Below are 17,502 nucleotides of genomic sequence, written 5' to 3'. Positions count from 1 at the left end.
CTGGAGTTTCAGGTCAAATTTAGAAGATGCAATTGCGTTGTGGACATGAGAGGTATCACTCAAATCAGTGGAAACACACGGAAAGGTTGGTACGAATGGGGAATCTTGGCCTTCGGCGCAGGACGAAGAGAGAGCAGTCACAACTAGCCCGATGCCACACATTGCCAACCGTTACCAAGGAGTATTTTTTTTTTCGTGGCGCTGATTGGTCAGATGAGGGGCAGCATTCACTTGTTTTTTTTCTATGGGAAATGCATCTGTTTGTTTACGTTTCGGGTTAAAATGACTTCCTCTGAATCAGTGCAACCTGATCGACCTCATTCTCTCATTATCCGAGGCAAGATGAAGCTACGAGCTCTCACTTCGACGCTTTTCGCAACACTGGTCTTATGGACAGCTTGTACCAACGCAACCATCGATCATGACAAAGTTCTGCCCTTTCCTCAACCCGAGCCGGTCACGATCTCTGAAAAAGCAGCCATCACGTTCCAACCGCAATTATATATTCCTGAAGGCGTGTGCGTATCGTACCCTGCTGTGAATGCTGCAGGTGAGACCATCGGTGGACTCAAGGGTTCGAATGGCAACGACGCGTGCATGTACGCTCCTCTTGGCTCTCAAGTTTACGGTCGAGCTCGCTGGTTCAAAGATCTTTGGGCCAATCCCGATCTGGAGATGCCTAAGATCGTCGGAGTCTCCATGTCCGAGTCCGACACAAAGTACAACAAGCGGCTCAAACTGTTTGCATCCGATTTTGCTGGTTTCCAAACGATGGGCCGGAGGCGCTATCGTACTTACATCTATGGATCCAACACCTCTCTCCGATTCCAATACGGAACGACCCTTGGACATTCATATTTGACCTTTTCCCGTTGGGATGGCGACTACCAGGGCCTGATCATGTGGGAACAACTCACTGATGAGGCTCGTGCTGCTTTAAATGACGGCAACAATTTTGAGAAAGCGGAGGTGCCGTTCAGTGACGAGCATTACGAGGACCACCTAGACGAGGCGTGGCCACTTTAACCCTGAACTGCGATTTACACCAGGCTCTCTAAAGAAGTATCTTTGTTTGTACTGGAAACCGACTAAAAGGACACTTTAAAGAACTAAAAACACAGATAAAAGCAAGCATTTTCACTGAACATTTACAAAATTGCGAAAATATGTCTTCCACCAATGACAGGCGTTGCACTTAACCAGAATGACCAGAATATCCTGTAATCGAAGTCATCGTGCTCTCCGAGCATGTACTCATATCAGACGCTACAGACATTCCGTACATTGGGGGCGAGGCGTTCTTCTTGTACACGAATTGCTCCCGAGCTGCCTCCTGTGTGTCCATTTGGGTCGCCTCTACAACGCACTTGACGCAAAACGTGACCTTGCGCTGGGTTAGACTCAAATCTGGGGCAATAAAGCTTAGCTTCTTGGAAATTTTGCACGAGCTGCATACTGCACCAAAGCAGAGCTTGCAAGTCGCTACTCCACCACCCAGTTTCGACGCCTTGACACCTTTCATACACGTCACACAGAACGGTTTGAAAGCTGGTGTGCCCTTTTCACGAGCTTCTCCTTGCTTCTGCTCCAGCAACCAGGCTAGCTTCTTCATCTGTCCGCAATATGAATATTTTAAACCCGCCATGGTGGCCTGCACCATACCCATTACAGCCATTGCACGGATCATATCACCACCAGGATCCATGATACCAGTTCCGCGACAGTCGGTTCTATCGGGTCCCTCTTGGTGGAAGATACCGCAGAACGACATGTTACCGCGGACTCGGTTCGGTAGTTCGTGGACTTCTGGAAAACTTACAGAGTGGAATAAATGATAGCCCACACGCTCCCCGTTTTGAAGGTGAAGGATACCGGTACTCTCGACGTACACGTAGTCCCGGTTGCGGACGAGACCAATCGATGCGAGCGGGATGTCGATCTCCATCCACTTGACAACTACCGATCGGAACGGGTCGTCTACTGTGGGCTCAACTACCGTGGCGAGTACAGCGGCAGCGTTGAAATCGCTCAAGTACGACGACTTGATTCGCATTGCCTCGATAGTTGGATTGACGATACCGAACATGTTTTCGTCGAGTGTACCAGGGAGCGGCCCCACCATTAGCAGCTGCGGGAGTTTAGTGTTCGGGCTTGAAGACTTGCGCTCAAGGTACGACGTCGTCGGTCCGGACTTGGCGAACTTCTTCCAGCGTTTGAGGTCCACCTGCTTGCCGATGTTGAGATGTTCTTCGTACTCTTCGAACTTGGCCATGATGATCTCATCAGTGATCTCCACCAGCCTGGTACGGTCTTCAGCAGTGAGCGCAAGCTCCCCGAAAGGGTTCAAAATGAAGCGTTGATCGTTCATCGCGCAACTTGATAAGTGATTTGATCAGTGCCGTCAAAAGAACTCGCGGCTTGACGATGGAAGAGGGCAGATCTTGCTTGTGAGCCCATGCATCCACCAGCTGCTGTGATGATTTCCTGAGCTCTTAGTATAAATTGTAAGCATTTGACTTAGTCCTCAGCTGTGAGGCATCCGAAAAACTGCGCTCACGGTGTTCGACAGGTTCTTATGACGACCAGGATCAGAGTGTAACCTTATCTGGGGTCCACATGACGACTAAGTAGTTCCAATTCTGCGCAAACTCAATTGTTACACAAGATGGCGCGGCACCGCCGCGGTGCTGCGCCATCTTGTGTGACCGCGCCGTGCCCATTGTCAGTATTATAGACGAGCAATTCTCTATCGGCTGACTTGAAGCACGAGCTTGTTGATGGTGAATTGATCGCAAGAGTTTGCTGGTAAACGGACACTTCACTTCAACTTGGCTCCTGTGCTGCCTACGTTAACCCTTTAACAGTATCAGTAAACTGGGAAAACTTCATTGTGAGCTACGCTTCAAGCACATTCAAGCGCATTCAAGCACATTCAAGCACAGTCAAGCACCCCAGAAATTGGATATGTATTGACTAGGCGGTGCTATCGTGAGATCTAGTGGAGTTTGTAATGTCGGAGCCTGAGCTCGCATCGGAGGCGACTGAGGAGCCGTACACACTTGGTTGAACGGGTTTCTTGTAGACAAATTGCTGGCGTGCAGCTTCCAGTGTGTCCATGCGTGTTGCTTCCACTAGGCACTTGACACAGAAGTTGACCTTTCGCTGTGCGAGCTCCAGATCTGGAGTGATGAAACTCAGCTTCTTGGAGATCTTACACGTGCCACAAAGTGCTCCAAAGCACAATTTGCACGTGCTGCTCGACTTGCCCATGCTCAACTTTGAGTTTTTGATCAATTTAGAGCACGTCACGCACACAGGCTCAGCTACGGGTGCACCACGTTCTCTTGCTTGGGTGTGTCGCTGCTCCAGTAACCACGCCAACTTCTTCATTTGTCCGCAATACGAGTACTTCAAACCGGCCATTGTGGCCTGCACCATACCCATAACAGCCATCACACGGATCATATCACCACCAGGATCCATGATACCCGTGCCGCGGCAGTCTGTTCTATCGGGTCCCTCTTGGTGGAAGATACCACAGAATGACATGTTACCACGCACTCGGTTCGGTAGCTCATGAGCTTCTGGAAAGTTAACGGAGTGGAATAAATGATAGCCGACTTGTTCGCCATTCTTGAGACGAAGGATGCCTGAACTCTCAACGTAGACATAGTCTCGGTTGCGTACGAGACCTATGGAGGCACCGGGAATGTCGATCTCCATCCACTTTACCACTACCGATCGAAATGGACTCTCTGCGGATGGTTCCACGATCGTTGCAAGTACTGCAGCAGCACTAAAGTCGCTCAGGTACGAGGACTTGATTCGCATGGCTTCGAGAGTCGGACTAACGAGACCGAACATGTTCTCGTCCAGTGTACCCGGCAGTGGACCGACCATGAGCAGTGCAGGTAACTTGGAGTTCGGATTCGAGTTCTTCCGTTCGAGATACGTCGTCGTTGTGCCAGAGTTGGTGAACTTTTTCCAGCGCGTCAGGTCGACCTTCTTGTCAATGTTCAGGTGCTCTTCATATTCCTCGAACTTCGCAAGCACCAGTTCATCAGCGATCGCCACGAGCTTCGCGCGCTCTTCAGCTGACAGCGTCAACTCTCCAAAGGGGTTCATTGTGAAGCGCTTGTTATCCATCTTTACTACGATCTAAAAGCTGTCGCGTAGGTCAGAAAGTGAACGCTTTCACTTCTCGCAAAAGTGACAATTGGTAGAGAGGCTGCAAATCTCTCACGTCGGGGCTGGTGACTTCCTCGCAGGCACCAGCTGCAGAAATCAAACTTCATACGTAAGGCACTAACGTTTGTCAGGATGAGGCAGATGCTAGGACGACTTCCAGGCTATCCATTGCCCCACAATCTTATCCTGTCTGACCTCCTTTAATGTCAATTAATTGTTGTTTTGACAATTATTGGAAAAAGTATTGCGCAACACTGCATATTAATTGGTTTAGATAGATGTAGGCCAAACCTGGAGTAGAGGAATACTCAGGACCTGAAGTTTTTCCTGTCGAAGAAAGATGGAGTGTGGCTGAGTGAAGCAGGTGGTGCAGTTGTGACGGCTGATGAGAATGGATCTCCGCTACACCTTTTTAAAATGGATCCATTGTTTTGTTCAATGACGTCAAATACTTCGGATCTTGGATCGAGTTTTCAACCATACTAGGGCCACGTTCACGTGTTGTAGTGCTTCCACAGCAAGAACGCCCGACCAAGCGCTTCCAGTTTCTCCAGCCGTTTTGACTACATGCAGAGGGGCCTAGTTTGAATTTGCCTCACCTTCCACGCGATGCATTGGTACAGGAATTAAACAACGCCGTACTTGATACCAACATCGTGCTACTTTCTTCACCTCCGGCATCGGGCACGAGTTCGCTACTGATGTGTCTCGTCAACGTCATTTTGAATATCATTGATTTTTTCTTCTGCTTGTTTCCGATGAAATGCCGCGGCGATGGATAACGGATGGCCGTCATATATGCGATTCTCCACGTTCTTGGAGGTCATTCACTATACGCGAGTGCAATGGGCTCGTTTTGCATTGTTTGTTTCCATGGATTCAATTTATGAGCAATTTCATAGGCGCGTTCCAATTGAACAAGAATTATTTGGTGTATTATCTGTCGATGAGCGCGATGACGCGTTGAGTACCCTCATTCTTTCACTTGATGCTCGTTAGTTTCACAGAAACTCAGTCGAATGAACACCTACTGGTTTACGGTGATGAAGACAGCTGACCGCGCAGGACGACAACTCCTTCGCCCTTCAACAGGACACGACCCGGTCCAGCTGTCACAAGGTCCAACGTGATGTATCCTCCACGGACAGGGGTGAATTGCTGTGCTTTGATCGTCGTCTTCTTGAGTATTGGGGCCCAGTACGGTCCAAGACCGCAATGCGCACTGCCAGTGACCGGATCTTCGTTCACGCCAACACCAGGAGCGAAGAACCGGCTTTGAATATCCACGTTCGACCCATTGCCACTGGGCATTTCAGCTGTAACCGCGAAGCCACGTACATCAGTCTTGGCCAGTTGCACAAAGTCCGGCTTGAGCGTGGAGAAGGCCTCAGGCGTCACGCGAACGAGTAGATCCGTGGTAGCTTTCTTCACGTCAACGATGGCATTAGGCTGGACACCCAAAGCAGCAGCCAGCTCATTCAGCACCACACTCGATCCTACAGGCTCAGTAGGCTGCTCCGGGAAGTCCATCAACACGAACAACTTCTGTGTCTCGGTTTGCACCTCAAAGCGACACACCAGCACTCCACTCAGCGTGTGGAAGCGCAGCGTTTGGTTCGTAGTCACGTGACCAGCATCAAGCAACGCAAAAGCCGTCGACAAAGTGGCGTGTCCACACAGCTTCACCTCAGCTCCTAACAGTACATAGTAAACCTGTTAGCACTCATGATCTACTGTTTTATCTCGAATGCGCCATTTACCTGGAGTGAACCACCGCAGGTCGTACTCTACGACGTCGTTAGGAGTCTGGCTAGAGCGTTCACGAGGAGCAGTATACGCTGTCTCACTCAAATTGTTCTCAATAGCCACACGCTGCATCCATTCCGAGACCCCGTCCTTGTGGTATGCAGTAGGTGAGAGCAACACCACAGCCGCCGGATTGCCCTGAAAAGGTTCACTAGAGAATGCGTCCACCTGAAAACCAATAGCAAAAACACTCAATACCACTACTTAAACATTGCATCCACTATTGAATCTCACCTGAATCATCGGTGGTAGTCTCGCTTTCTCGCAGTCCAGTGACAATTCGAACCACGGATCTTGACCATGCACAACCGGCGACAGTCTCGTCACGGAGAACCCGCACTTTACATAGAAACCGACTAAATGGGCCTTGGAGATGAGCATGATGCGCTTTACTTGGGGCTGTGAGTCCAGGATGATGTCCACGTATCGCTTGAGTATCTTCACAGCTAGTCCTCGACGACGGAAAGCCTGATCCACCACCACCGAGTGGATACAAAGCAGCGATCCGTGCGGATCATGGCGACTCATGGACTCGTCATCCAGTTCATCTCTGGCTGTCAATGTGCCGTTGACGAAGCCCACGAGAGTCTCGGATTCTTGGGCATCAGTGGACAGGTAGGCCACCCAGAAGAACGACCCGGCGTTTTTCTGCCGGAATCGAATACCCGACTCAGTAGCCGCTTCGTCGGCGGGATATGAAGCAACCTCCATCGCTGCAACGCGACGGATGTCGTCTTCTTCAGTCAGGAGGGCGAGGCGGAGATGGTTCGTCGATGACATGGTAAAGCGTGGAATGATGAGCTCTCCGCAGATAACTTTTGACAAAAATGACTCTGAAGTAGCAACCATACGGATTTGGAGTTTTGAAATTAGTAAGTTTTAAATGTGTTGTACACATGAGTTGCATATTGAGGGTAGATTAGTATATTTGATTAGATGAGATTTGAGATTAGAGTGAAAAACAAATAGTTTACTCTATCATGATAGTCGTATCAGATTTTTATTGTGATGTATGAGTGTTGGTCATTGTAAATGAAAGTATTAGAACACTGATTCTGTGCCTGTTTCAGAATCCTCACGACTGACAAACTTGATCTCCCCACTTAGCGGATATTCCTTCGAGTCAAAATGCGATGCATTAGAGTATCCAAATCCAGACCCTGAACATCTTCGCCGCTAAAATTTTAGGGCTAGAGTGGCCACGCCTTGTCCAAGTGGTCTTCATAGTGTTCATCACTGAACGGAACCTTCGCTTTCTCAAATTGTTGCCGTCGTTTAAAGCAGCGCGAGCCGGGTCCGTGAGCTGTTCCCACATGATCAAGTCCTGGTACTCGCCATCCCAAACGGCAAAATTCAAATACGGAGAGCTCATCTCCACATGATATTCAAATCGGAGAGACGAGTTGGAACCGTAGATGTAAGTGCGGTGGAATCTCCGACCCTCCGTTCGGTAACCAGCAAAACTGGATGGCCACGTTTTAGTTTCCTTCCTGTAATCCGTGTCGCCCTTGGACATGGAGACTCCTAGAATCTTCGGCATCTCCAAGTCAGGATTGTCGATCCACACAACGACGCTCTTCCAGTCATGGCACCTCGAAGGGAAGTTCATCCAAAAACCTTTCGGGAAGTACCAAGCGTACATGATGGCCCATACATCCTTATACCACCCAGCTCGACCATAGACTTGGGATCCCAACGGAGCATACTTGCATGCGTCGTTGCCGTTCGTCCCTTTGAGGCCTCCAGTGGTTTCACCGGCATCATTCACAGCAGGATACGACACGCACACGCCCTCTGGAATGTACAGCTGTGGCTTGAACTTGATGGCAGCTTTTTCAGAAATTGTGGCCGGTTCGGGTTGAGGAAAGGGTTTGATTTTGTCATGATCGACGGTTGCAATAACACAGGTGACTAGTGCTGCGAAAAGCGTGGCAAGAACTTGTAGGTACATCTCTTCTTGAAAAAAAAAAACGAGAGTGAGCTGAATCGAAGACGCTGCCTGGAATACAATCTAAAACAGAAATATATGAGAATGTCATTTGAGATGAGAGTCCGCATAATACACGAATGTTTACCACGATGATAAAGATACAGGCATCCTCAAGAGGATAGCTCGATGACAGCTTTATAGGTAGAACTTCTACGGTAGAAGTATGAAGTTACTTTATGTACGTAGCTTTCTTTTTATTAAAAAAAAAAAAAGCAAATTTTGTTCATTTAAAAAAAACGTGAGCTTTGTCTAAAACAATTCCATCAGACGCACGTCCAAGTAAAACGTTTTTTTTTTACAAGATACATAAAAGTTTCTTCACGCTCACGCTCTTACTATCATTTACAACCACTTCCTTTAGTCATAGCTTTAGCAAAACTCGCACTACTATTGTCCGTCTACTGTGCCGTCCGAGGATGCGCTCATTTCACTGGTGACGAACGTCTCGCGAGACACCGGTCGGACATTTCGCTTGTAGACAAATTGATGGCACGCAGCTTCCAGCGTATCCAAGCGAGTCGCTTTCATCAAACACTTGACACAGAACGCCACCTTCCTCTGAGTGAGCTCCAGATCCGGCGAGATAAAGCTCAGCTTTTTGTGAACTTTACACGAGCCACACACCGCCTTGAAACACAACTTGCACGTGCTGTCAGTTTTGCCGACTCTTAATTTCGAGGTTTTCGTCGGCTTTGAGCACGTCACGCACACTGGTTTAACGACACGAGCGCTTCGCTCCCGTCGTGCTGCGTGCTTCTGCTCCAGTAGCCAAGCGAGCTTCTTCATCTGACCGCAGTACGAGTACTTTACACCTGCCATCGTGGCTTGAACCATCCCCATCACAGCCACCATCCGGATCATATCACCCTTGGGATCCATAATACCCGTGCCGCGGCAGTCCGTTCGATCCTCTCCTTCTTGACACAAAATAGCGCACAACGACATGTTGCCACGCACTCGATTCGGCAGCTCACGGGTCTGTGGGAAGTTGACGGAGTGCAGCAAGTGATAACCCACGCGATCGCCGTTTTTAAGTTTCGTGAGGCCCGTGCTTTCAACGTAGATGTAGTCGCGGTTGCGAACAACACCAATCGACGCTCCAGGGATGTCGATCTCCATCCATTTCACCACAACCGACCGGAAGGGCTCGTCCACCGTAGGCTCCACAATTGTAGCCAGCACAGCCGCAGCACTGAAGTCATTCAAGTACGACGCCTTGATCCGCATGGCTTCTAGCGTCGGATTGACGAGACCAAACATGTTTTCGTCTAACGTACCAGGCAGTGGACCAGTCATGAGAAGCTCAGGTAAATTGGAGTCCGGGTTCGAGTTCTTTCGCTCGATGTACGTCGTCGCAGCGCCCGAAGTGGAGAATTTCTTCCAGCGCACGAGGTCGATTACCTTGGCGGTTTTTGTATACTCTTCATACGCGTCAAGCTTGGCCTGGACGAGAGTGTCAGCGATGTCCACGAGCTTGGCACGGTCTTCGGACGTGAGCGTTAGCTCTCCGAAGGGATTGACAGTGAAGCGTTTGTTGCTCATTTCGGTGCGCTAGTTAGCGTCGCCGTCGCCGCAGGTTCAGAAGTGAGCTTGGTTTCATTGGTTGCACTTCCAATACTCCACCATAGAGAGGAATTCAAATCGCGCCGTGGTGCCTCCTCCCATTTTCTAACAAACCAACAAGACAACGTGACTGTACAGCTGCGTCAGACGAAGTCTCGGTTGGGAATTTCGACATGAAACTCGAGATAGGCAAAACCAAAGTTTTACGGGCACAAGCGCCTTCGTGGTCAATATTTGCCCAAGCTTTAAGGCAGGGAAGAGCATCTTAAACGGGATACGGTGTCCATGTATTACATGTAAGTGTTTAGTGCTGGCAACAATTCACTGCAACCCATCGAACTCACCAAGTTGTCTCGTGAGCTCTGCTGATAATTTAATTCGTCGGTAAAGAAAAGAGCTGATTGCGTTGCTCGAGTCAAGTTGTTAGTTTATCCAGCGATAGTTTGAAGCTTGTAGCATCCTGTAACTGAGTCGTGGCCCTAAAAAAAGTCGGACTTGATTGTCATCAACTTTCTCGTTCATATAATCGCGATTATTCGCAGCTTGAGCTGTGATATTTTGTCGTTGCTGTACTGGTTGGCGTGCAGAGCTGTAACGAGACCACCGAGGTCGGAACGGTACGTTTGAAAGTCAACTGGACTGATACATTTCATGCAACGGTTGATCAACCATTTCGGCATCGTAAGAACCCAACAGCCGAACGCGAAAACAACTACATGTATGCAAAAATCTTTATAAATGAAAGCTACATGAGAAAACCATCACATCAGAATGTACGGACTCACTCGACTACGTGCTATGTGTACGAAAACATCGTGCTATCTGAGCGTGTACTTTCGTCCGAATACCTACCCGACGACCCGTAGACGCTCGATGTCACCGTGTGCTTGTACACGAACTGTACGCGCGCAGCTTCCTCCGTGTCCATGTGAGTCGCTTCGATCAGACACTTCGCACAGAACGTCACCTTGCGCTGCACCATCTCCAGGTCTGGGGCGATGAAGCTCAATTTCTTAGGGATCTTGCACGACGCACACACGGCACCAAAGCACAGCTTGCACGTACTGCTAGACCTGCCGAACTTACGCTCTTTCACCTTCTTTTGGCAGGTCACACACTCGGGTTTGAACGCCGGAGTGCCATGTTCCCTGGCTTCCGCGTGCTTCTGCTCAAGAAGCCACGCGAGCTTCTTCATCTGACCGCAATACGAATACTTGAGTCCTGCCATAGTGGCTTGGGCCATACCCATAACGCCAAGAACACGGATCATATCACCTCCAGGGTCCATGACGCCGGTACCCCGGCAGTCTGTTTTGTCTGGTGCTTCTTGATGGAACATTCCACAGAACGACATGTTGCCACGTATGCGGTTTGGCAGGTCGTGAGTCTGTGGGAAGCTCACCGAGTGCAGCAAGTGATAGCCTACGCGTTCTCCATTATCGAGACGCATGATACCCGTGCTCTCGAGGTAGATGTAGTCCCGATTCCGAACAAATCCGATTGACGCGCCTGGAATATCGATCTCCATCCACTTGACTACGACCGAACGGAACGGTTCCTCCACAGTCGGCTCCACGATTGTAGCCAGCACGGCCGCGGCGTTAAAGTCCCTTAGATACGACGACTTGATCCGCATCGACTCGAGAGTCGGGCTCACGAGTCCAAACATGTTTTCGTCCAGGGAACCAGGCAGCGGGCCGACCATAAGCAAAGCTGGAAGTTTGGACTCTGGGTTGGACTTCTTGCGCTCTAGATACATCATTGTGTTGCCATCCTTCTGGTACTTTTTCCAGCGGGTTTGGTCGACGTATTTCTGGTTGTTGATGTGCTCTTGGTACTCTGCGAATTTGGCCATGACCAGCTCCTGAGCGATTTCGATGAGCTGCTCTCGGTCCTCCGTGGTCAGGACCAAGTCCGGGAACGGGTTCACAGTGAAGCGACTGCCGCCCGCCATGGTCACTCAAGGAGGCTATCACAAGTGAGGCCGTGAGCGAGTCGATTCCTCGCTGGACGCTGGAGAATTCGCACTGATGAGCTCGTACTGCTCGTTCGCCAGTGCATGCTCGGGAAGAGCGGCAAGGTCCAATCCATCCGACGTGTCCTCATCATGGAGGCACCATCGTCGTGCCGCACGCCATAGAAAACGTCAGTGGTTCTGGAACACAGGGCGGCCCCGTGTCACCGACACTTCAGCACGACCCCGGCAGAAATGCCCATGTGGTGAAGAAACTAGTCACTATCGTGTCATCTGCCCGGCAAAAACAAGTCTCTCGGGCAAAGCAGGACCGCTTGGTTGCGTAGTCGCAGTATCGTGATCATGGCTGCAATTGTCACTCGACAAAGCGCAGAATGAGTTTGTACATGCAGTAATACATGTACACATTGCTTCGAAGTACTTCTGAACGACCAGTGTTAACTTACATGTACAACGTGTTCTTTTTTACTTTGAAATATTTGTTAGTTTACTGGTCATGTACTTGTAGAGTTCGCTCTACTGTTCTCACCGCTAATGACCCGCTTTCAATTAAATCGCATTGCTTGCCCCTCTGGATTCCAGAGCCCGGAATGAACGAACCGTACTATCGTGCAGTACGACCACAATCTCAGCTGGCTTAGGAAGGGTGGATAGTGCACACCACAGCCATGCTTTTAAAACTGAGGCCGACCATCTTTAAAAAAAAAAAAACTATTATAACTTTCAGAATAAAAAACGGCGAACAAATCCTAATCTCGGTTATTTCTTTAAACTTACTAAAATCAAGTGACGCATATTTCATTTAGATATATTCTTTTATTAACCCATATAGGGTAACTTTACAATAAATATTACCCGTGAGTCACGGGCCATGACGAACGTAGACGTATATACCTCATAACCAACCAATACCGAAACGTTAACTATGCCCGGCGCGCGCACTGGTGCCGTCTATCATAGACGGACGCTATGCGGGCTGTGGATCACGAAGCCTTTGCTTTCGCGACAAGGCACCCGAAGTGTTTTAAAAAGCGATTTCGTATCGTTCCACCGCAACATATAGCTGCGCTTGAGTTTTGGTTAGCTTATGGTCAATGGAAAAACGATGCATTAGTACTTATTGTGATATAGGCACTAGGGCAGGGAGAGAGTTTTTTCAAGATCTCCTTGGCATGACGTGCTTGATATGTAAGCGATTTTAGTGTATCAGAGTAACCTTCGTGATGTCTCTTCAGTGAGTTGTTCTCGGTGGAGTGAAGTTCCGACCGTGTTATTGTGCGGTATTGTCACAGCGCACGAAAAAGAATTCTCGTGGCTATTGCTGTCAAACGAGACCATCCATTCCAGGGCTCCAATGCACTATGAAGATTAAACAGCTTGGACGTGCGTCTGATGGAATTGTTTTAGACAAAGCTCACGTTTTTTTTTAAAAAAAATGAACAAAATTTGCCTTTTTTAAATAAAAAGAAAGCTACGTACATAAAGTAACTTCATACTTCTACCGTAGAAGTTCTACCTATAAAGCTGTCATCGAGCTATCCTCTTGAGGATGCCTGTATCTTTATCATCGTGGTAAACATTCGTGTATTATGCGGACTCTCATCTCAAATGACATTCTCATATATGTCTGTTTTAGATTGTATTCCAGGCAGCGTCTTCGATTCAGCTCACTCACGTTTTTTTTTTTCAAGAAGAGATGTACCTACAAGTTCTTGCCACGCTTTTCGCAGCACTAGTCACCTGTGTTATTGCAACCGTCGATCATGACAAAGTCCAGCCCTTTCCTCAACCTGAACCGGTCACAATTTCTGAAAAAGCTGCCATCAAGTTCAAGCCACAGCTGTACATTCCAGAGGGCGTGTGCGTGTCGTATCCTGCTGTGAATGATGCCGGTGAAACCACTGGAGGCCTCAAAGGGACGAACGGCAACGACGCATGCAAGTATGCCCAAGCAGTCCATTCACCGAAGCGCGTATGGTTCCAGTGCCTACGATGCAAGCTTAAGCTCGAACAGCACAGTCAGTTTAGCTTGAAGAAAAGGCTTTAATGCCTTGTCAATCCAAATTGAGCTTACTAAAAACCAACCGTGCACAGTTTACTTACATCAATGGTTTGCTGTCCGAAATTCGGACTCCGAATGTGGTAACCGTTCACCTGACTCATAGAGATTCGACTCGTATCCGGATATGCGTTGTAGTGTCGGACTGCCACTGGCAGTCTGCCACCTGGCAAGCTTCAAGATTTGCTATTGTTACGACCACGCTGTTGACACTGCTCAATAAACTGTGCTCATTCTCCGATTCGAGTGGCAGTTCCGACATCTGCAGAACTGGCTGGGCGGAATGAGCAACAAGCGATTCACGGTGAATCCGTTCGGAGACTTGGCGTTGTCCAGTGAAGACCGCGTCAAGCTTTTAGATATCGTCGACGCTATTGTCCATGCGAAGTTCGAAGAGTACGAAGAATATGTGAACACGAACAAGCGAGTCGACCGTGCTCGCTGGAAAAAATATTCGGCCTCAGGTGCCGCGACGACGTACGTTGAGCGCAAAAACTCGAACCCAGACTCCGATCTGCCTGTGTCACTTATGGTCGGCCCGCTACCTGGAACTCTCGACGAGATCATGTTCGGTCTAGTCAGTCCTACGCTCGAATCGATGCGAATCAAAGCGTCATACCTGAATGACTTCAGTGCTGCTGCTGTTCTTTCGACGATAGTGGAGCCGACTGTGGATAATCCGTTCCGATCCGTGGTAGTCAAGTGGATGGAGATCGATATCCCCGGAGCGGCAGTTGGCTTCGTTAGGAATCGCGATTACGTTTATGTGGAAAGCACCGGCATCCTGCATTTGGCGAACGGAGAGCGTGTGGGTTATCACTTGTTACACTCTGTCAATTTTCCACAAACACATGGGCTACCAAGCAGAATCCGTGGTAATATGTCGCTATGCGCTATATTTCGCCAGGAGGGGCCTGATCGAACAGACTGCCGTGGCACAGGCATCATTGATCCGAGAGGTGATATCATCCGCACGATGGCTTTGTCGGGGATGGTGCATGCCACGATGGCAGGTCTCAAGTATTCATACTGCGGTCAGATGAAGAAACTGGCATGGTTGTTGGAGCAGAGGCACGCCGAGTTAAGAGAGCTTGGAGCTCCCGTCTATAAACCCTTTTGCGTAACCTGCTCAAAGCCCATCAAAAGCTCAAGACTTCGAGGATTCGGCAAACTGAGTTCCACTTGCAAGCTGTGTTTCGGAGCACTGTGCGGGTCATGCAAGATTTCTAAGAGACTGAGCTTCATTGCGCCGGATCTAGAGCTCACGCAGAGGAAAGTGCGCTTTTGTGTAAAGTGCTTGATGGAATCCAATCGCTTGGACACACTGGAAGCTGCTCGACATCAATTCGTCTACGGACAGCCTGCCTTCTCAAGTGCCTATGGCTCGTTAGCCTCATCTTTTATCAGCTCGAGATCTGACAGCGTAGCTAATTCGGCTTGATCGCAACGCTACTTTATGACGTGGAGTTGAATAATTACAGAGTTGCTGGTTATCTGTAAAATTACGAGTTTTGGCTTCGATAGGAAATGAAACTACAAGCTGAGGCTCGAACCTGCATATTTGTTGATTCAAATATATTTTGAAGTGCGTCAAGGGATTTCTTCATTTCGCCGTAAAAAACAATGTACAGCTTGAGATACCTGAATTTACGATTACACTTATCATTTCAACAAGGTCAATTTTACGTTCTCGATATATTCGCTTTCCGTAATTTAAAATAAATTACTGATCAAACCATTTATTTGGGCAAAAAAAATAGTGGGTTCAGAATATTGCGACAATCAGAATATCATTTGCGACAGAATCAGTGATTCACTGATTCTGGCACTCGCCATATTGACACGCCAAGCGCCACAATGGGGAAGAAGGCCAAGCGCACGGCGTCTACGCCCGTGACCCCCACGCCGCTCCAACCGCCGCTCAAGCCGCTGCGCATCGCATCGCCCTCTGTAGCCCTCGACAAACACTCCTGCAACGCTGAGTGCAGCTACGAGTACGACAACCTGCTGGCGCGTAGTCGTCCAGGCGTACGGCCGTTTCCACCTGTCCACGACCTGGAGAGAGGCAACGACGGGAATGATGGTCAATGGCAGGTGCTGCACGCATTGGACGGCGTGTTGTGCTTGGCCACACACCACGTCCTCGAGCTCGTCCAACTTAAGCGCGTAAACTTCGGCTTCCGATGGCGCGATACGAACGTGGAGAGAGACGCAGACGTCCCGCCGCCGAGCTGCATGATGGGGCCGCATTGGCACTTGATGCTGACGACATGGTCGGTATTTTGCTTCCTGTCCTCCATAGTGAACGTATTGACGTTTGAGAAGGCGGGAATAGTGGAATTAGGAGCTGGAGTGATCCTGTCGGGCTTATGTTTGACATGTTATGCGCTGGTGGGGTGCTCTGATCCTGGTATTGTCAGAAGGTGAGAGCAGTGACGAGAATGTGGTGACAATGAGAGGCTGACTAGGTGGTTGTTGCAGAATTGAGATGCCGCCAGACGACACGTACACGTACTGTGACCATTGTGACTCCTACCGGCCGGAAGGGTACGCTGTTGCATTTGTGCGGTCATGAGAGAGCTGATCTCATTTGAGTTTTGTTTTTAGAGCACTGCATTGCATGGACTGTCGGGTGTGTATTGAGGAGTATGATCATCATTGTCCGTGGACGGGCAAGTGTGTGGGCAAGGGCAACATTCGCTATTTCTACTGGTGGCTGCTGTTCCTGGTGCTGGCGTTTGTCTACGAGGTGATCGAGTTCACCACTTATTTGCTGCCCCCGGAGGGTCAAGACCTGTTGGACTCGTCGGACGACTCGCTGGAGATCGTCTTCCCTGCCATCACCCCACATTTGTGACGAGGATTCATCGTGCATGGAGGCAGCCGCGCTGCAGGCTAAAGTGGTGGCGCCGGTGGACAAACTCCAAGCCACCGAGATCAGTCCTTCTCGTCGATGCCGAGTCGACAGGATTTGCATGCAAATGCATGGACCACCAGAATCAGGCATGGACAGGCCGGACAGTATACCGGTATTTCCCGAAATTTGGCGTTCCTCCAACAATATTTTAGCTGAAGCATAGCTTGCTGTCTGGGCGTTATAATGTGTCCATCATTCTTTGATGAGTCCCGAATTGTAAGTTGTAATGAACCATATTTACGTTTATTTTTTATTGACGATCACGGTGTATTCATTGGCGTAATGGACTTGGTGAAGCTGGAAGTCGATGCTGGGACGTTGGTCGGGTCCATCACTGATTTCCTTAACACAAACGACGTTGGTGTCTTCGGCGCCGACAGATACGAGTGCGACAACGCCGACCTTCGCCCTGATTGTGGTGGCCCAGACACTGAAGCCCTAGAGCTCGCTGGAGTCCCCGATGACGGCGGAGTGAGCAGATACCTCCATTTGCTGGCAATTCGTAGCTGCCAGATCAAAAAACCTACGAACGACAGCGACGAGATGCTCAGCGACGTCCCTGTGGACATGTAGAATTGGATCCAGGAGACTGCCCCCAGGTAGAAGAAGAAGGACGCAACCCCGAACAGCATAAACTTGTAGGCGGTCATCTGCTCCTTCTCGCATCTTGTGAGCCACCAGGAGCTGAAGGGCGAGCCCCATTCCAATTGCGTCATGTCGATTGTCCGCACGCTGTCCTCCAATGTATGGGCTGCATAGCGTGTTACTGCCAATTGCAAATTAGTGCACATGACAGCGCAGATGAGCATCGCCACACATACGGCGGTGCCTGAGACCGTGTACAGGAACAGCACGTAGGCGTGCACGTTGTCTGGTACCCCCACGTTGCACATGGCGCTGACGATGAAGCCGCAGAGCAGCGTCGCCTGCTCCGAGACGGTGGACAGCTGCTCAGCACGAGCTTCGCACACCAAGTGCTCGCTCTGCATCTTCTCGCGACGCAG

At 49.5% G+C, this 17,502-nt stretch overlaps 10 protein-coding genes across 11 annotated transcripts; 3 read left to right on the top strand and 7 right to left on the bottom strand.

Annotated features, from left to right (window-relative positions):
• The first annotated feature begins 246 nt into the window (after positions 1 to 246).
• On the top strand, positions 247 to 1,216 carry PPTG_11479 (hypothetical protein). Its single transcript, XM_008906805.1, has one exon. It carries the CDS (start codon positions 283 to 285, stop codon positions 1,024 to 1,026), a length of 744 nt encoding a protein of 247 aa, XP_008905053.1. The 5' UTR covers positions 247 to 282; the 3' UTR covers positions 1,027 to 1,216.
• PPTG_11478 (hypothetical protein) lies at positions 1,067 to 2,384 on the bottom strand. The gene has a single exon (XM_008906804.1). The coding sequence runs from the start codon at positions 2,366 to 2,368 to the stop codon at positions 1,196 to 1,198; it is 1,173 nt and encodes a 390-aa protein (XP_008905052.1). The 5' UTR covers positions 2,369 to 2,384; the 3' UTR covers positions 1,067 to 1,195.
• A 370-nt stretch (positions 2,385 to 2,754) lies between these two features.
• PPTG_11477 (hypothetical protein) lies at positions 2,755 to 4,314 on the bottom strand. Its single transcript, XM_008906803.1, has one exon. The coding sequence runs from the start codon at positions 4,144 to 4,146 to the stop codon at positions 2,974 to 2,976; it is 1,173 nt and encodes a 390-aa protein (XP_008905051.1). The 5' UTR covers positions 4,147 to 4,314; the 3' UTR covers positions 2,755 to 2,973.
• A 722-nt stretch (positions 4,315 to 5,036) lies between these two features.
• On the bottom strand, positions 5,037 to 6,841 carry PPTG_11476 (hypothetical protein). Its single transcript, XM_008906802.1, has 3 exons — positions 6,229 to 6,841; positions 5,949 to 6,162; positions 5,037 to 5,882 (listed from the first exon to the last, which is right to left on the bottom strand). The coding sequence occupies exons 1-3, from the start codon at positions 6,772 to 6,774 to the stop codon at positions 5,224 to 5,226; spliced, it is 1,419 nt and encodes a 472-aa protein (XP_008905050.1). The 5' UTR covers positions 6,775 to 6,841; the 3' UTR covers positions 5,037 to 5,223.
• Positions 6,842 to 7,132: 291 nt separating this feature from the next.
• On the bottom strand, positions 7,133 to 7,945 carry PPTG_11475 (hypothetical protein; the record flags this gene model as incomplete). The annotated part of the gene is made up of 1 exon (XM_008906801.1): positions 7,133 to 7,945. One exon carries the CDS (start codon positions 7,943 to 7,945, stop codon positions 7,133 to 7,135), a length of 813 nt encoding a protein of 270 aa, XP_008905049.1.
• A 426-nt stretch (positions 7,946 to 8,371) lies between these two features.
• PPTG_11474 (hypothetical protein) lies at positions 8,372 to 9,526 on the bottom strand (the record flags this gene model as incomplete). Its single annotated transcript, XM_008906800.1, has 1 exon — positions 8,372 to 9,526. One exon carries the CDS (start codon positions 9,524 to 9,526, stop codon positions 8,372 to 8,374), a length of 1,155 nt encoding a protein of 384 aa, XP_008905048.1.
• A 711-nt stretch (positions 9,527 to 10,237) lies between these two features.
• PPTG_11473 (hypothetical protein) lies at positions 10,238 to 11,781 on the bottom strand. The gene has a single exon (XM_008906799.1). The coding sequence runs from the start codon at positions 11,499 to 11,501 to the stop codon at positions 10,344 to 10,346; it is 1,158 nt and encodes a 385-aa protein (XP_008905047.1). The 5' UTR covers positions 11,502 to 11,781; the 3' UTR covers positions 10,238 to 10,343.
• A 1,437-nt stretch (positions 11,782 to 13,218) lies between these two features.
• Positions 13,219 to 15,027, top strand: PPTG_11472 (hypothetical protein; the record flags this gene model as incomplete). The annotated part of the gene is made up of 2 exons (XM_008906798.1): positions 13,219 to 13,494; positions 13,835 to 15,027. The coding sequence occupies 2 exons, from the start codon at positions 13,219 to 13,221 to the stop codon at positions 15,020 to 15,022; spliced, it is 1,464 nt and encodes a 487-aa protein (XP_008905046.1). The 3' UTR covers positions 15,023 to 15,027.
• A 351-nt stretch (positions 15,028 to 15,378) lies between these two features.
• Positions 15,379 to 16,758, top strand: PPTG_11471. 2 transcript variants are annotated; one of them, XM_008906796.1, is made up of 3 exons: positions 15,379 to 16,004; positions 16,063 to 16,128; positions 16,189 to 16,758. In XM_008906796.1, the coding sequence occupies exons 1-3, from the start codon at positions 15,439 to 15,441 to the stop codon at positions 16,436 to 16,438; spliced, it is 882 nt and encodes a 293-aa protein (XP_008905044.1). In that variant the 5' UTR covers positions 15,379 to 15,438; the 3' UTR covers positions 16,439 to 16,758. The 2 variants fall into 2 exon arrangements, with proteins under 2 accessions (XP_008905044.1, XP_008905045.1); XM_008906797.1 differs by having other exon boundaries at positions 16,063 to 16,758.
• On the bottom strand, positions 16,729 to 17,487 carry PPTG_11470 (hypothetical protein; the record flags this gene model as incomplete). The annotated part of the gene is made up of 1 exon (XM_008906795.1): positions 16,729 to 17,487. The coding sequence occupies one exon, from the start codon at positions 17,485 to 17,487 to the stop codon at positions 16,759 to 16,761; it is 729 nt and encodes a 242-aa protein (XP_008905043.1). The 3' UTR covers positions 16,729 to 16,758.
• Between the last annotated feature and the right edge of the window lie 15 nt (positions 17,488 to 17,502).

Source organism: Phytophthora parasitica (genome assembly GCF_000247585.1).
Source record: "Phytophthora parasitica INRA-310 unplaced genomic scaffold supercont2.24, whole genome shotgun sequence".
Classification (NCBI taxonomy): Eukaryota; Oomycota; class Peronosporomycetes; order Peronosporales; family Peronosporaceae; genus Phytophthora; species Phytophthora nicotianae.
The sequence above is the reverse complement of the archived record's forward strand: the minus strand, read 5'-3'. Positions and strand labels throughout refer to the sequence as shown.

Coding starts and splice junctions, on each gene's coding strand:
- PPTG_11479 (XM_008906805.1), top strand. CDS start 283: ATGACTTCCTCTGAATCAGTGCAACCTGATCGACCTCATTCTCTCATT.
- PPTG_11478 (XM_008906804.1), bottom strand. CDS start 2,368: ATGAACGATCAACGCTTCATTTTGAACCCTTTCGGGGAGCTTGCGCTC.
- PPTG_11477 (XM_008906803.1), bottom strand. CDS start 4,146: ATGGATAACAAGCGCTTCACAATGAACCCCTTTGGAGAGTTGACGCTG.
- PPTG_11476 (XM_008906802.1), bottom strand. CDS start 6,774: ATGTCATCGACGAACCATCTCCGCCTCGCCCTCCTGACTGAAGAAGAC. Junction 6,163..6,228: donor GACTACCACCGATGATTCAG/GTGAGATTCAAT, acceptor ATTGGTTTTCAG/GTGGACGCATTCTCTAGTGA. Junction 5,883..5,948: donor CCTGCGGTGGTTCACTCCAG/GTAAATGGCGCA, acceptor ATGTACTGTTAG/GAGCTGAGGTGAAGCTGTGT.
- PPTG_11473 (XM_008906799.1), bottom strand. CDS start 11,501: ATGGCGGGCGGCAGTCGCTTCACTGTGAACCCGTTCCCGGACTTGGTC.
- PPTG_11471 (XM_008906796.1), top strand. CDS start 15,439: ATGGGGAAGAAGGCCAAGCGCACGGCGTCTACGCCCGTGACCCCCACG. Junction 16,005..16,062: donor GATCCTGGTATTGTCAGAAG/GTGAGAGCAGTG, acceptor TGGTTGTTGCAG/AATTGAGATGCCGCCAGACG. Junction 16,129..16,188: donor GACTCCTACCGGCCGGAAGG/GTACGCTGTTGC, acceptor TTTTGTTTTTAG/AGCACTGCATTGCATGGACT.